At 40.0% G+C, this 17,232-nt stretch overlaps 1 protein-coding gene across 1 annotated transcript in view; it reads right to left on the bottom strand.

Moving 5' to 3' along the window:
• Window positions 1-17,232, bottom strand: part of prkci (protein kinase C, iota) — a 127,515-nt gene that overhangs the window by 63,769 nt on the left and 46,514 nt on the right. Inside the window, exons 4-8 of the mRNA XM_061978797.1 lie at window positions 13,046-13,096; window positions 12,880-12,965; window positions 10,044-10,181; window positions 9,912-9,966; window positions 7,910-7,965 (exon numbers count right to left, since the gene is read on the bottom strand). Coding sequence (XP_061834781.1) covers window positions 7,910-7,965; window positions 9,912-9,966; window positions 10,044-10,181; window positions 12,880-12,965; window positions 13,046-13,096 — 386 coding nt within the window. The remainder of the gene's footprint in view (window positions 1-7,909; window positions 7,966-9,911; window positions 9,967-10,043; window positions 10,182-12,879; window positions 12,966-13,045; window positions 13,097-17,232) is intronic.

The raw sequence follows: 17,232 nt of genomic DNA, 5'->3' as shown, positions 1-17,232 counted from the left end.
TTGGGGCTCCAGTACTATGGAATGCCCTCCCGGTAACAATTAGAGATGCTACCTCAGTAGAAGCATTTAAGTCCCATCTTAAAACTCATTTGTATACTCTAGCCTTTAAATAGACCCCCTTTTAGACCAGTTAATCTGCCAATATTATGTCAGACCCACTCGACATCCATTGCATTCGGTCTCCCCTAGAGGGGGGGGTTACCCACATATGCGGTCCTCTCCAAGGTTTCTCATAGTCATTCACATCGACGTCCCACTGGGGTGAGTTTTTCCTTGCCCTTATGTGGGCTTTGTACCGAGGATGTCGTTGTGGCTTGTGCAGCCCTTTGAGACACTTGTGATTTAGGGCTATATAAATAAACATTGATTGATAAACTCGGACAAAGACGTTGCCGCTGAATGCAACAATTGTCAGGCGCACATTTGAAAAAACACCACAAAAAAGAACATGAGGATTTTCGCGAGAGCAGCAAGGCGAAGCAACAAACCTCTGGCTCGCTTCAGTAACCCACGCTGGCCGAAAGCTTTGCAAGACGTGACAAACTACCACGGGACAGCAAAAAGGCAATGGCCATAACAGAAAAGATAGCCCAGTTTATTGTGCTTGATGACCAGCCCCTGTCGCTGGTGAGTAATGTCGGGTTTAAGCGCTTAATGGAGCACCTCGAACCTCGCTACATTATTCCTTGCACTTTAAAACTTTTTTTTTTTTTTTTTTTTTTTTTTTTTTTAAATTGGATTTATTTAGGTTATTTTTCAGGGTCTTCTAATTTATTTTTAATTTATTCTATTCAATTGTATAATTATGTTGGTATTAGTGGTTATTTTGCACTTTAAATATATAATTTTGTTTTTATTGGATTTGTTGAGGTAATACTCTTATGTTGAAGGTTAAAATGTATGTAACCAATTGGTTAAAAATAAATGGGTCAGTTTTTCCTATACCTACCGTACTCTTGCTGACTATTGTTTTCTGTTTTAACACTACAACATCAGTAACAGTAACATCACTTTATCAAGCCTTTTCTAACATTCCACACAACAAAATAAGGAATAAATATATGTATGATTCGTGCCTATATCGTATCGTATTGATATCGGTATCGGCCAATGCTCAAGGCTACAATATCGGTATCGTATCGGAAGTGAAAAAGTTGTAGCGGGACATCCCTAACACACAGTATAGTAGTGCACATTAGGGATGTCCCGATCCGATATTTGGATCGGATCGGCTGCCGATATTTGCCAAAAATTGCGTATCGGCAAGGCATGGGAAAATGCCGATCCAGATCCAGTTTAAAAAAAAACTCTGGTCCGTGTTTTCCAACACACCGATTTAAATAATACATTCCACTTTTCTGCTGCTCCCTAATTTCCGTTCCGCATTTTCCAGCACACCTTCAACACATCCACAGGTCTGTGAATTCTCACGCAGTTGCTTTTAGCTGCTGGCAGTACACGACAGGCTCTTCTCACTCTTTCCTGTGTCTCCCTCTCACAGACAGACAAGCGCACCCTCTTACACACGTCACATACTGTCACGACATACGTCACATACTGTCACGTCATACGTCACATACTTATACGTCCTCTCCCAGCAGAGAGGTAGCAGCATGGCTAACGTTAGCTGTGATGCTAGCGCAGCCGTGCGAGCAACGCTCCCTCTAAGGTGCTCGCCTGTGCAATTGCGCACTGTTTAAGCGTCCTCTGCGCAAAGCAAATCAAAAATCAAATCAAATAAAAAAATAAGCGCATAACAATTTTGGACACACGGACACGACAGAGAAAACAGTTTTCGTCATCATTGTTCAAATATTGTAACGTCTGTCGAGACGCTTATCTCCATTCGGTGCCACACGTCCACACCATCAAAATGCCGAGGCAAACATTTCCACGTCAACACCGTATGAAAAAATTTGTGATTTTTTTAGTTGTGATTTCCTTCTCTGCATGAAGGTTTAAAAGTAGCATATATTAATGCAGTATGAAGAAGAATGTTTTAATGTAGACATGCAAGCCTTGAAAGAAAATGTTGAAAATCAAGACTACATTTCCTGCAAATGGGTGCATTTCTACCCTATATTTTAACTTTAGATTTATTCTCATATCAAAATCTTTTGGCTATGTTTTTGACACTTACATCCGGCGCCCCCCTCCACACCCTGGATTATAAATAATGTAAATAATTCAATGTGATTATCTTGTGTGATGACTGTATTATGATGATAGTATATATCTGATAGTATATATCTGTATCATGAATCAATTTAAGTGGACCTTGGTTGAAAAACTTATTGGGGTGTTACCATTTAGTGGTCAACTGTACGGAATATGTACTTCACTGTGCAACCTACTAATAAAAGTCTCAATCAATCAATCAAAACACATAGAATCATCATACTGCTGTGATTATATGCATCAAGTGTTCATTCAAGGCTAAGGCAAAATATCGAGATATATATCGTGTATCGCAATATGGCCTTAAAATATTGCAATATTAAAAAAAGGCCATATCGCCCAGCCCTAGTTCAATGATGCCATTTCTGTTTGTCATGTATAATTTTGTCTATTTTGTGTTTATCCTTGAATAAACAGGTCAGTTTCTTGTTACCAACCATTGTGTATTATTCAAACTCCCCTAATTCAGCTGGCTAGTTGTTATCAAGAGTACTAAAACCCTTTTCAACATGATTCTGACAACCAAGTAGGCTAAATAACTTTAAACTTGAATACATGCTCGGATAGGCCAGTATCGGTATCGGTCAGTATCGGTATCGGATCGGAAATGCAAAAACAATATCGGTATCGGATCGGAAGTGCAAAAACCTGGATCGGGACATCCCTAGTACACATAGACTTCAGACCAATTGAACTCTAGACAGTTTGGCTTGCATTTCTGGATCACATTCTCCTCGCCGCTGAGGTACATTTCTAACTGCCCGTAAAAGCCGTCACTTTGGGCCACTGCGCCAGCTAAAGACTTTAAGCTAGAGCAGACCTGGGCAAATTAAGGCCCGGGGGCCACATGCGGCCCGTTAAGCTTTTCAATCTGGCCCACCGGACATTCCCTAATTTCTTTTTACAGATCTTTAAGATGTAAAGTGTAGCTGCCATTATGATGTGCAGTGATGTTTTCTAATGACTGTAAGTCTTCAACTATACAAAGTATTTCAATGGTTGGAATCTGCGCTTTTGCATGATATACTCATACCTGCCAACTTTTGAAATCAGAAAAACCTAGTAGCCAGGGTCCAAGGGCCGCAGGCCCCGGTAGGTCCAGGACAAAGTCCTGGTGGAGGGTTCCGGGCTTCGCCCCCCGACGCAAAATGATTATTAGCATTCAGACAGGTTAAAATGTTGTTAAAACCATCACTTTTCTATCAGTCACAGTGACTTTTCAAAACAAAAATATTACAGCAAAAATCATATGGGTTGATTGACATGTTTATTCTGTAAGCTAACTTAAATTAAATTATTTTGACAGTTAATGCCAGTTATCCTGTCAACCTTTCACAAGACTTCAATTTGTTAATTGAAAGTATAAACAGTATAAACACTTTTTACAGTAAACAAATGGTAAAACAGTACTAAACAATTCCATTAAAAAAAAAATTGGTGTCATTATTAACTTTCTGTCCAAGCTTGTATAATCTACTGCCTTGTTCAATTGTAAAAAATATTCTGTGCCTAAAATTCACATTTCTATCACAATTATCATACTGTAAACATGGTAAGCTAACTTCATTAAAATTAATAGTCCTGTCAATAGCATGGAATTACAATTCAAATGTAGTTTTTTTGTAAGCCTTTCAAAAGAATTCAAAATATGAAAAATTAATGAAAATTAATTTAAGCCATCAGACACTTGAAAAGTGGCACATCACATCTCTAATGTAATCATTTTAACTTTTCAACAGAAATAGCAATGCAAAAATATTAAGGACATACTTCTGTATTTTCAACATTTAACAAGATTTCTTCAACTTGGACTTGAAAGCATAAATAGTATAAACACTTTTAACAGTATAACAGTACTAAACAATTCCAATAGATAACATTGGTGTCATTACCTTTTTGTGGCTAAAATCCAAATGTATTCTATCAGATTGATCATACTGCAAAAATGATATGGTAACTTTATGATAAGTTTACTTGAAGTGGCATAAAACACTGAAAGTGATTGTTCCTATAACCCCTTTGTTTCAAATGTTTGTTCCACTTGTGGCAGTCGGGCACCAGCATACCGTCTTTGACAACTTGAAGTGGCATAAAACACTGAAAGTGATTGTTCCTATAACCCCTTTGTTTTAAATGTTTTATGCCACTTCAAGTTGTCAAAGACGTGCTGTGAAATACAGCCGACAGGATTGCGCACCAAACACGAAGCAAGGCCAAAGTGCATGCATGGTGCAGGAGAACAAAGGACTTCTTTCATTTAAGGTTTGTGATAAACCATCAAACTCATTCGTTAAAAGGACTCTATAGTAATATAAAGTGAGTTTTTCTGGACATTATCATGCAAGAAAAGTTTATTTTTGGGACCGCGATCACCGCGTAATGATTTTTAAAGGTTGCATTACAAACATTTAACTGTCCCATGTGATCAGCCAGTGCGATTGGAAGTCCATGCTCAATTATTGCCTCCGTAAATAAAACTTCGGCATTTATCACATCCAAAGAATCTGTTTGGGCGACGAAAAACGTTGAAAGTTTTCCACTTGTATCGCTAGCAACGGCATTAGACTTGTGTTTTTTTGTCCCAACGTGGTCTTTTACATCGCTAATTCCTCCGTGTCTGATCGAAAAATCTTGTCTGCACAAGGTGCAATTCGCGTAGTTTTCACCCTTCTTTTTTTTTTTAATTAATGAAAAACCGTATTTTTTATCACTGCAACCGTAACCCGGAATAGGTTGATGAAAACCGTACTAATTACGGGAAAACCGGAGTAGTTGGCAGGTATGTATACTAGTTACTATGGTCATCGAATTAGTTACTATGGTCATCTAATTAGTTACTATGGTCATCTAATTAGTTACTATGGTAATATAAGTCACAGCAACTCAGACGAGGCACCAAGCAGTGTGGGTGGGGAGTGTTTCCACAGAGTGTTTCCACAGAGCGGCCAGCCTGAACTGCGGGTGTCAGGGACAGATGCGGAAGGAGATTTTTACAACAAAGTTCTTAAGCTTAGTAATATGTCAGATTGTAGGTGTTTTTTTACTCTTCGCGTTCATATTTCGCTGCATTTATTGTATTTTTGTTGCCTTTCGCTTGATTGTAAAATATGTGGATGGAGAGGGCCTGTGTGACGTTCATATGTTGTCAATATTCAGTGTTTTATCATTCATAGTTACACATTCTTTATTTTCATGTACATTCTGTAAAAAAAAATTCCGTTTTTTTTTAAAAAGGGCTGTCATAACGTTTTCAGCATTCAGACATTATTGTGAGGTTTTGTATTTGTGTTCCTAAAAATCAGATATAGTGGCCCCCAGACACATTTTTTTCTCTAAATTTGGCCCCCTGAGTCAAAATAATTGCCCAGGCCTGATGTAGAAGATGGTATCTGTATGACTGCTTCACTGAAACACAAAACCCTCATATGTACAATCGAAAAGTCATTTTGGCTTGATGGGGCGCTTTCTCTGTTTTACTACAGGCAACGCTCTGCCATCTTTCCGCCTCTGCAGAAAACCAGCGAATTGTTTCCACCGCCTATCCGTCTAACGCCTGTCCCAGTACGCAGATATCATCATTGAGGGATCGGGCTCTTTTATCTGGGTCCATCTGTGTGAGTACGCCTTCTCTACGCGTCTTCCAAGTGGACAAACTGGCCCGGCCCAAACAATCGCTTTTAATCAGACCTCTGGTGTTAAGAGCTGTGATAAAAGGTTACTTCATTAGCTCCAACATAGGAAATCAATATGCTGCACTGCAAAGGTGCCTGCGTCTGAACATTCTCACTATATCAAACAACAGTTTTGATCATCATTGTTTGCGTCGGTATCTCATCTCATGACTGTCTGACATTTCTGGCGCCCCCTGTGGGACACGGTCAAACTACTTTGGAGGACAGGCTAGCATAAATGTTAGAGCAGATATCCTTAAATGTTTGTAATCATTACCCAAATTACTTGTGGACTTTTATGTGCCAAGTCCTGCCCGTGTTACTGGAAAGACGCTTTCGGCCATATCCACATGAACACAGATACTTTATAAATGTATGCTTTTCTATGCGTTTCAAGCGGAACATTATCACCAGACCTATGTAAGCGTCAATATATACTTTGATGTTGCAGAAAAAAGACCATATATTTTTTTAACCGATTTCCGAACTCTAAATGGGTGAATTTTGGGGAATTAAACGCCTTTCTAATCCGCCATTTTCTCAAACACCGAGTCAAATCAGCTCTGTTATTTTCCGTTTTTTTCGACTGTTTTCCGTACCTTGGAGACATCGTGCCTCGTCGGTGTGTTGTCGGAGGGTGTAACAACACGAACAGGGACGGATTCAAGTTGCACCAGTGGCCCAAAGATGCCAAAGTGGCAAGAAATTGGACGTTTGTTCCGCACACTTTACCGACGAAAGCTATGCTACGACAGAGATGGCAAGAATGTGTGGATATCCTGCGACACTCAAAGCAGATGCATTTCCAACCATAAAGTCAAAGAAATCTGCCGCCAGACCCCCATTGAATCTGCCGGAGTTTGTGAGCAATTCAGGGACAAAGGACCTCGGTAGCAGGGCAAGCAATGGCGGCAGTTTGTTCCCGCAGACGAGCGAGCTAAACCCCCTATCGACCCTAGCTTCCCTGGCCTGCTGACATCAACTCCAAAACTGGACAGATCAGCTTTCAGGAAAAGAGCGCGGATGAGGGTATGTCTACAGAATATATTAATTGATGAAAATTGGGCTGTCTGCACTCTCAAAGTGCATGTTGTTGCCAAATGTATTCCATATGCTGTAAACCTAGTTCATAGTTGTTAGTTTCCTTTAATGCCAAACAAACACATACCAATCGTTGGTTAGAAGGCGATCGCCGAATTCGTCTTCGCTTTCTCCCGTGTCGCTGGCTGTCGTGTCGTTTTCGTCGGTTTCGCTTGCATACGGTTCAAACCGATATGGCTCAATAGCTTCAGTTTCTTCTTCAATTTCGTTTTCGCTACCTGCCTCCACACTACAACCATCCGTTTCAATACATTCGTAATCTGTTGAATCGCTTAAGCCGCTGAAATCCGAGTCTGAATCCGAGCTAATGTCGCTATAGCTTGCTGTTCTTTCCGCCATGTTTGTTTGTGTTGGCATCACTATGTGACGTCACAGGAAAATGGACGGGTGTTTATAACGATGGTTAAAATCAGGCACTTTGAAGCTTTTTTTAGGGATATTGCGTGATGGGTAAAATTTTGAAAAAAACTTCGAAAAATATAATAAGCCACTGGGAACTGATTTTTAATGGTTTTAACAATTCTGAAATTGTGATCATGTTCCCCTTTAAGCCTCTTGTCTACGAGCAATCACACATAAAAAAAGGCCGTATCGCCCAGCGCTACTTCAACACCACACATTGTGCAACGAATGTATTATTATTAATGTTTGATTATTAATATCATATTGTTGTCTATAAATGTTCTCATTCATCCAGGTCACTGTCATCTCAGGGCAGACGAGGTCTGACCAATCTAAGTCTATGAGCACGAACTGATTGAAGCCTACTCAGATGAGCGGCGAAACGTTTTCTAAGACAAACCAAACAGTCCAGTTGCGGTCGATTGAGGTCATATTTTTGTGTTGTATCTGGTCAAGAATGTTCAGGTTACATTCACACACATTTGTCAATACAACAAACCCTGTTGACAGAGCGTGAGTCACACAGGGCTGGTTAAAAAAAAAAGAAAAGAGCTCACCTCTTTCTCCTCTCCATCGTAAGTCAAGCTTTCTCTCGAGTCTTTATTCTGAGGGCCTGAATAAGAGGGTGGGAGAGAAACGTGTCAGACAGGCAGACAGCAGGAGAGGGGAGGCAAGAAAAGGAAGGAGAGAAAGTAGGTGAGAGACAGTCACACACTTTGTTCACAGCCCTGCTGGGTCTGAATCATTTCTCCTTCTGCTCGGGCAGAACAATTGTGCAATTTCATACCTGCCAACTTTTGAAATCAGAAAAACCTAGTAGCCAGGGTCCAAGGGCCGCAGGCCCCGGTAGGTCCAGGACAAAGTCCTGGTGGGGGGTTCCTTCGCCCCCCCCAACGCAAAATGATTATTAGCATTCAGACAGGTTAAAATGTTGCTAAAACCATCACTTTTCTATCAGTCACAGTGACTTTTCAAAACAAAAATATTACAGCAAAAATCATATGGGTTGATTGACATGTTTATTCTGTAAGCTAACTTCAATAGTTTGAAATTATTTTGACAGTTAATGCCAGTTATCCTGTCAACCTTTCACAAGACTTCAATTTGTTAATTGAAAGTATAAACAGTATAAACACTTTTTACAGTAAACAAATGGTAAAACAGTACTAAACAATTCCATTAAAAAAAAAATTGGTGTCATTATTAACTTTCTGTCCAAGCTTGTATAATCTACTGCCTTGTTCAATTGTAAAAAATATTCTGTGCCTAAAATTCACATTTCTATCACAATTATCATACTGTAAACATGGTAAGCTAACTTCATTAAAATTAATAGTCCTGTCAATAGCATGGAATTACAATTCAAATGTAGTTTTTTTGTAAGCCTTTCAAAAGAATTCAAAATATGAAAAATTAATGACAATTAATTTAAGCCATCAGACACTTGAAAAGTGGCACATCACATCTCTAATGTAATCATTTTAACTTTTCAACAGAAATAGCACTGCAAAAATATTAAGGACATACTTCTGTATTTTGGTAGTTTATGCTGTCAACATTTAACAAGATTTCTTCAACTTGGACTTGAAAGCATAAATAGTATAAACACTTTTAACAGTGTAACAGTACGGTACTAAACAATTCCAATAGATAACATTGGTGTCATTACCTTTTTGTGGCTAAAATCCAAATTTATTCTATCAGATTGATGTGATCAGCCAGTGCGATTGGAAGTCCATGCTCAATTATTGCCTCCGTAAATAAAACTTCGGCATTTATCACATCCAAAGAATCTGTTTGGGCGACGAAAAACGTTGAAAGTTTTCCACTTGTATCGCTAGCAACGGCATTAGACTTGTGTTTTTTTGTCCCAACGTGGTCTTTTACATCGCCAATTCCTCCGTGTCCGATCGAAAAATCTTGTCTGCACAAGGTGCAATTCGCGTAGTTTTCACCCTTTTTGGAACGGATAATTATTCCCGGATAGGCTTTTGAATATTCTTCACGGAATGACTGCAGTTGTCTTTTCGGTTTAAGACTCGTTTGCGATTTTTCTCCGGCTGATTCCATGCTCGTTTGGAAACAATGGCCTCGTGCTTGGCAGCGGTGCTATAAATAGCCTCGCGCATGGCATTCGGAATGGCTCGATAGGAAGTTACGGGAAGCAGTGTCGATTGTCATTGTTGTTACGCGATTTCGTGAATAAAACTTTTAAAAAAATATTTTTTTTTAATTAATGAAAAAACGTATTTTTTATCACTGCAACCGTAACCCGGAATAGGTTGATGAAAACCGTACTAATTACGGGGAAACCGGAGTAGTTGGCAGGTATGCAATTTCACAACTCAACCTTTTTGAGAATACAGCAACAAAACGGAACAAAAGCAGGACAAGAGCGATGCTGCATACAGCCACTGAATTGTATGAGTGTTTGAAATAAACTTCATCCACAAACATAACTGAGAGCATCTTGGTGTGTGATTTTACACTAAGAATCAACACAAAACAGCTGTAAAAGTTTAACAAATGCCATGGTGGAAGAAGCATGTGCCTCATTACCTGGCTGTTCTGTGTGGTCTGACAGATGTGATGGTTGTCCAGGCATGATTGGTTCCTAAACAACAGCAACACACAAACTCAGTGTAGAAAAAGTACAATACTGAACAGGATGCCAACAAGCAGCGTCCTCACCTGGATCATCGGCCGCCCGCATTCCACGGTGACCAGTTTATGGCACTTCTTGTGCACCAGCAATTTGCAGTTGATGCACTTGTAGCCCTGTCGGCCCAGACCCCAGATTCTGTCTGTGCAGATGGCACAATGCGCTCTCTGTTCAGAATAAGGGGTTAAAAAAATAAATAAATAAAGAATAAAAATGGATGAGGAACAAATAAGACGTTATCCCAGAAGTCACATCCCAAATTAGATCCGAACAGAGCAATAAGGAGATTCTAGTGAGCTTTTAGAGTAGCAACTGACTGTGGAAAAGTATAGACTAGGCACGATAAATGCTTTAAAAAGTAACATCGGAAATTATTGGTATCGGTTTCAAGATTATCGGTATCGGTTTCCGAAAGTAAAATTTGTGACTTTCTAAAACGCCGCTGTGTACACGGCCGTAGGGAGAAGTACAGAGCGCCAATAACCCTTAAAAGGCACTGCCTTTGCGTGCCGGCCCAGTCACATAATATCTACGGCTTTCCACACACAAGTGAATGCAAATGCATACTTGGTCAACAGCCATACAGGTCACACTGAGGGTGGCCGTATAAACAACTTTAACACTGTTACAAATATGCGCCACACTGTGAACCCACACCAAACAAGAATGCCAAACACATTTCGGGAGAACATCCGCACAACATGAACACAACGGAACAAATACCCAGAACCCCTCGCAGCACTAACTCTTCCGGGACGCTACAATATACACTCCCCGCTACCCCCTACCCCAACCCCGCCCACCTCAACCTCCTCCCAAATTCCAAGCTGCTGTTTTGAGGCACGTTAAAAAAAATAATGCACTTTGTGACTTCAATAATAAATATGGCAGTGCCATGTTGGCATTTTTTTTCCATAACTTGAGTGCATTTATTTTGGAAAACCTTGTTACATTGTTTAATGCATCCAGTGGGGCATCACAACAAAATTAGGCATAATAATGTGTTAATTCCACGACTGTATATATCGATTGATATCGGAATCGGTAATTAAGAGTTGGACAATATCGGAATATCGGCAAAAAAGCCATTATCGGACATCTCTAGTGTCGGAGGCAGATATTTACATACAGGTAAAAGCCAGTAAATTAGAATATTTTGAAAAACTTGATTTATTTCAGTAATTGCATTCAAAAGGTGTAACTTGTACATTATATTTATTCATTGCACACAGACTGATGCATTCAAATGTTTATTTCATTTAATTTTGATGATTTGAAGTGGCAACAAATGAAAATCCAAAATTCCGTGTGTCACAAAATTAGAATATTACTTAAGGCTAATACAAAAAAGGGATTTTTAGAAATGTTGGCCAACTGAAAAGTATGAAAATGAAAAATATGAGCATGTACAATACTCAATACTTGGTTGGAGCTCCTTTTGCCTCAATTACTGCGTTAATGCGGCGTGGCATGGAGTCGATGAGTTTCTGGCACTGCTCAGGTGTTATGAGAGCCCAGGTTGCTCTGATAGTGGCCTTCAACTCTTCTGCGTTTTTGGGTCTGGCATTCTGCATCTTCCTTTTCACAATACCCCACAGATTTTCTATGGGGCTAAGGTCAGGGGAGTTGGCGGGCCAATTTAGAACAGAAATACCATGGTCCGTAAACCAGGCACGGGTAGATTTTGCGCTGTGTGCAGGCGCCAAGTCCTGTTGGAACTTGAAATCTCCATCTCCATAGAGCAGGTCAGCAGCAGGAAGCATGAAGTGCTCTAAAACTTGCTGGTAGACGGCTGCGTTGACCCTGGATCTCAGGAAACAGAGTGGACCGACACCAGCAGATGACATGGCACCCCAAACCATCACCCAACCATGCAAATTTTGCATTTCCTTTGGAAATCGAGGTCCCAGAGTCTGGAGGAAGACAGGAGAGGCACAGGATCCACGTTGCCTGAAGTCTAGTGTAAAGTTTCCACCATCAGTGATGGTTTGGGGTGCCATGTCATCTGCTGGTGTTGAGTATTGTACATGCTCATATTTTTCATTTTCATACTTTTCAGTTGGCCAACATTTCTAAAAATCCCTTTTTTGTATTAGCCTTAAGTAATATTCTAATTTTGTGACACACGGAATTTTGGATTTTCATTTGTTGCCACTTCAAATCATCAAAATTAAATGAAATAAACATTTGAATGCATCAGTCTGTGTGCAATGAATAAATATAATGTACACGTTACACCTTTTGAATGCAATTACTGAAATAAATCAAGTTTTTCAAAATATTCTAATTTACTGGCTTTTACCTGTATATCCGAATTTTAGTGTTACTTATTTTCTTTCATAGTCATATTTGAAAACAGCTCGTGTTTTCCATTACAATGTCTTTCTTTACTCTAGCAAGTAAACTGTGTGTGTTAACCTTGAGTTCTTTGGAATGTATTATGACTAGGGAGACGTTGTGCATGTACCGGTATTATGGCTAGGGAGGGGGAAGAAAAGAGGGGTTTTTGGCGTTGGGAAGACAGACCATTTTAGCGGGGCGATCCGACTGTTCTATGCTGTTTCTGTGAAAGTATATTTGCAAAGCTTTGCAAATATATTACAAAATACCTATTCTGTCTCTGGTGGTTTTTCAACTCAGCTTTAAGTGTCGTAAAGAGCTTGGGAGCGATTTGTGACTTGAATTCCCTGGGAGGAACAACTGGTCCAAAACGCAACACTAGGTATAAGTAATAAAGAAGTTATCGGTATTGGTATTGAGAAGCAGGAAGTTATCTGTATCGGTGTGAAATATTCTGTAAATATATAAATATACATCCCACAAATACACATCTTTGCACAAACAATATTCAAAGTGATGTTGTACCCTGTTAAAGCGTTTGGCCTGAAAGGCGTGGCCGCTGGCGTAGTAGAGCTTCCTCCAGCGCCTCGCTCCTCGCCGATATATGGACTCTACGAGGCGGCGAGAAAGGCAAGGTTAGATTGTTCAAAGTTCCTTCTTTTATGAAACAGTGCAGAGTGGTTGAACTTACTGTCTTCCCCGGGACATGGCATGCCGGGTTTCTCTGGCACACATGGGAACACTGTGGTGGAAGAGAAGCCATTTTTTACGTCTTTTTCTGTCTATTATGGACATCAGGTAGGCAGTTAAGACCACCTGTAGCAAATGTACGTCTGCCCCCGGGGTCTGGCATTCATGTTGCTGCTGTGCCACACAAACATGACCTTAGAGAGGTGTGTGTGTGAGAGCGCGAGACACAGCTCGAGACCAGGGGCAGTGTGAGTCAGAAGCGAGGCGTGGGCCGCGGCCGAGAAGCTCATTAGCGAGCGAAACCTGGCAACCCCCCGCTGCTGCGTCGCCTTCCTCTATTCCAGTTCAGCCTTCGCAGCCGTGCAGGCATCTGCTGAACTCTTGACACCCCCACCTCTGATTTGATTAGAACTTACCATTAATCGCCCTGTCAACACTACCCCCATGGTCTTGCAACGCGACACACGCCGCCTGTCAATCAAACTTTGCACAGCCGTCCGCAATGCATACACAGATTCAGCTCTGACCTCGACATGCATGCCATTCTTTGTCAAACGCACCAAGAATAGACACAAAGTAGCAGACAGGCAACAAAAAGGTGTTGTTCACAGATCAGAGCATGATTAAACATGTTTGATGCCGCCTCCCTGTTTGTCTTACACTGGCGTTCAAACACAAGCAGAGAATAGACAAGTAATGAGCAGACTGATATTCTTGAACACACTCACTGGCCACCTCATTAGGTACACCTGCATGCTACAATCCTAACAGTGGTACCGTATTTTCCGCACTATTAGCCGCACCTAAAAACCACAAATTTACTCAAAAGCTGACAGTGCGGCTTATAACCCGGTGCGCTTTATATATGGATTAATATTAAGATTCATTTTCATAAAGTTTAGGTCTCGCAACTACGGTAAACAGCCGCCATCTTTTTTCCCCGTAGAAGAGGAAGCGCTTCTTCTTCTACGCCAAGCAACCGCCAAGGTAAGCACCCGCCCCCATAGAAGAGGAAGCGCTTCTTCTTCTACTGTAAGCAACCACCCGCCCCCGTAGAAGAAGAAGAAGCGCGCGGATATTACGTTTCATTTCCTTTGTGTGTTTACATCTGTAAAGACCACAAAATGGCTCCTACTAAGCGACAGGTTTCCGGTTCATTAAAAGACGCAATCTCTCCATCCGCACACGGACTACTATTTCACAGCAACTGCCTAAAGACTTTCAAGAAAAGCTGGCTACTTTCCGTGCATATTGTAAAAACAAGATAGCTGAAAAAAAGATCCGGCCAGAGAACATTATCAACATGGACGAGGTTCCACTGACTTTTGATATTCCTGTGAACCGCACTGTGGATACAACGGGAGCACGTACGGTGAATATTCGCACCACAGGGAATGAGATGTCATCCTTCACTGTGGTTCTAGCTTGCCATGCTAATGGCCAGAAACTTCCACCCATGGTGATATTCAAAAGGAAGACCTTGCCAAAAGAGACCTTTCCAGCCGGCGTCATCATAAAAGCTAACTCGAAGGGATGGATGGATGAAGAAAAGATGAGCGAGTGGTTAAGGGAAGTTTACGCGAAGAGGCCGGGTGGCTTTTTTCACGCAGCTCCGTCCATGTTGATATACGACTCCATGCGCGCCCACATCACGCTGGTTTTTAATATATTATTAAAGTTTGACTGACCTATCTGACTGTTTTTTTGACATTCCCTTTAGCGCAGTTAGATGCGGCTTATAACACGGGGCGGCTTATAGGTGGACAAAGTTTTGAAATATGCCGTTCATTGAAGGCGCGGCTTATAACCCAGGGCGGCTTATGGTGCGGAAAATACGGTATTCAAAAAAAGAAAAAATGCTATAGCTGTGTTTTGATTAGAGCTGTCCTGATGCAACTTTTTCACTTCCGGTTTAAGCTTATTGTCCGGTATATATATTGATACAATAGCATTATTGTGTAGTGTGGAAAGTTAGAAAAGGCTTGATCAACAGAGAAAATGGTAGGTATAAAAAAAACACTAACTTATTTATTATTAACTGTCTGGAATGGATTTACGCTGTCTTTAAATGGGTCATATTATGATTTTTTTTTCCAACATATTTTTCATATATATACTTTTGACCCAGCAGATTTGGTCACATTTTCAGTAAACCCATAATAAATTTGTTGTAGAAATTATTGGAAACTCAAGAGAGCCATGACATTAGGTTATTTACAAGTGTATGTAAACGACTGTATATACCAGGGGTCGGCAACCCAAAATGTTGAAAGAGCCATATTGGACCAAAAATACAAAAACAAATCTGTCTGGAGCCGCAAAAAATTAAAAGCCATATTACATACAGACAGTGTGTCATGCGATGTAAATTGAATTAAGAGGACTTAAATGAAACTAAATGACCTCAAATATAGCTACAAATGAGGCATAATGATGCAATATGTACATATAGCTAGCCTAAATAGCATGTTAGCATCGATTAGCTTGCAGTCATGCAGTGACCAAATATGTCTGATTAGCACTCCACACAAGTCAATAACATCAACAAAACTCACCTTTCATGCACAACGTTAAAAGTTTGGTGGACAAAATGAGACAAAAAAAGAAGTGGCATAAAACAAGTCCTAGAAAGTCGGAGAAAGTTATACATGTAAACAAACTACGGTGAGTTCAAGGACCGCCAAAATTAGTAGGACAAAGCGGCGCTCGCCAAATACTCGAATCAGTGAAGCATGTTTAATATAAACAGTGTGCTTTGAAACAATTAGGGAGGCTTGTGTCATGTTTGTCCTCCTACAGAAACCATATTAAAACAAACAAAAAAAAATTTTCCCTTCATCTTTTTCCATTTTTCATACATTTTTTAAAAAGCCCTAGAGAGCCACTAGGGTGGCGCTAAAGAGCCGCGGGTTGCCGACCCCTGGTATATACATACCGTATATTACCAAATAAACGCCCTTGGGCAAATAACCGCCCGGGGTCTGACCCCATTTTGTAAATTAACCGCCTCTTCCTAATAACCGCCTATGTCCAAATAGCCGCCCGTGGGCTGTTATTTGCATAATTTAGATTAAAATGCTACTGGGGTTGCGTTTGCTGCAGTATTATTGTTTTGATGGTTTTATAGAGTACTTGGTACCATAATATTATTTTTCCTGTATGCTGCTTTATTTAAAACTTGGAGTACTGTAGCCTTTATTTTATTTAAGTGACAGTATTATTGTTCTGTTTTGATGGTGGGTTTTATACTTGAGTACTTGGTACCATAATTTTATTTTTCCCGGTAGGCTGCTTTATTTAAAAAGTTTATTTATTTTTAGTATTGGTATTCTATTTGACAATTGTTGCACTACTGCCATGTTGAGGCCTTGTTGATCTCTTGTCTTTTGATAGCCTACCTCATGTTGATCTCTTGTTTTTTACATTTAAAGTTTTTTGTACGAAAAAAAAAATACTGGACAGTAACCATTGTAACCAAATAATGGCCTGGTGCAGGCTGGTGCAAAAATAAATAAAAGCCTTGTGCAAATAACCGCCTGCTTCTTTTAAACGCCTGTCTCCAAAATCGATTTTGTGAAATAAACGCCCGGGCTACTATTTGGTAATATACGGTATATATAAACATAGATACATTCATAGATACATACATATATATACACTATATATATATATACAAACAATGTGAAGTAATGGGAACCTTGGATAGGTCAATAATTCATAATAACATTGATTTTGATTCAATATTATGTTTTGAGCAATGACAATTTGAAAGAAAAAAAACCCAGCTTTGTTTTATTAGTCAACATTACAACTTTTTCTGAATTACATTTAACCTTTAAGCTTTTTTATTTCACTTTTGTTATGTTTTTGTTTATTTGAATAGTATTTTTAGAATGTGCCGTGGGCCTTTAAAACATTAGCTGTGGGCCGCAAATGGCCTCCGGGGCACACTTTTGACACCCCTGCTATATAGATAATAAAAAATTAAATTTGATACATCTATGGATAAAAAGCAGAGCCTGGCGACGCATGCGCGTTTATCATAACTCTCTCTCTCTGCCCCTCCCTCACCAATGCTGCTGCGCGCACAATTTGTCTTGTTTTTAACCCCTTCTTAACCCTGAACGTACATTGAAAATACACGCAACCCTAACTCAAAAACTTTTGAGGCATTTAAGAAACTCCGCC

The sequence above is a fragment of the Nerophis lumbriciformis genome, linkage group LG19 (assembly GCF_033978685.3).
Source record: "Nerophis lumbriciformis linkage group LG19, RoL_Nlum_v2.1, whole genome shotgun sequence".
NCBI classification, from domain to species: domain Eukaryota; kingdom Metazoa; phylum Chordata; class Actinopteri; order Syngnathiformes; family Syngnathidae; genus Nerophis; species Nerophis lumbriciformis.
This window is presented reverse-complemented; position numbering and strand designations above follow the sequence as displayed.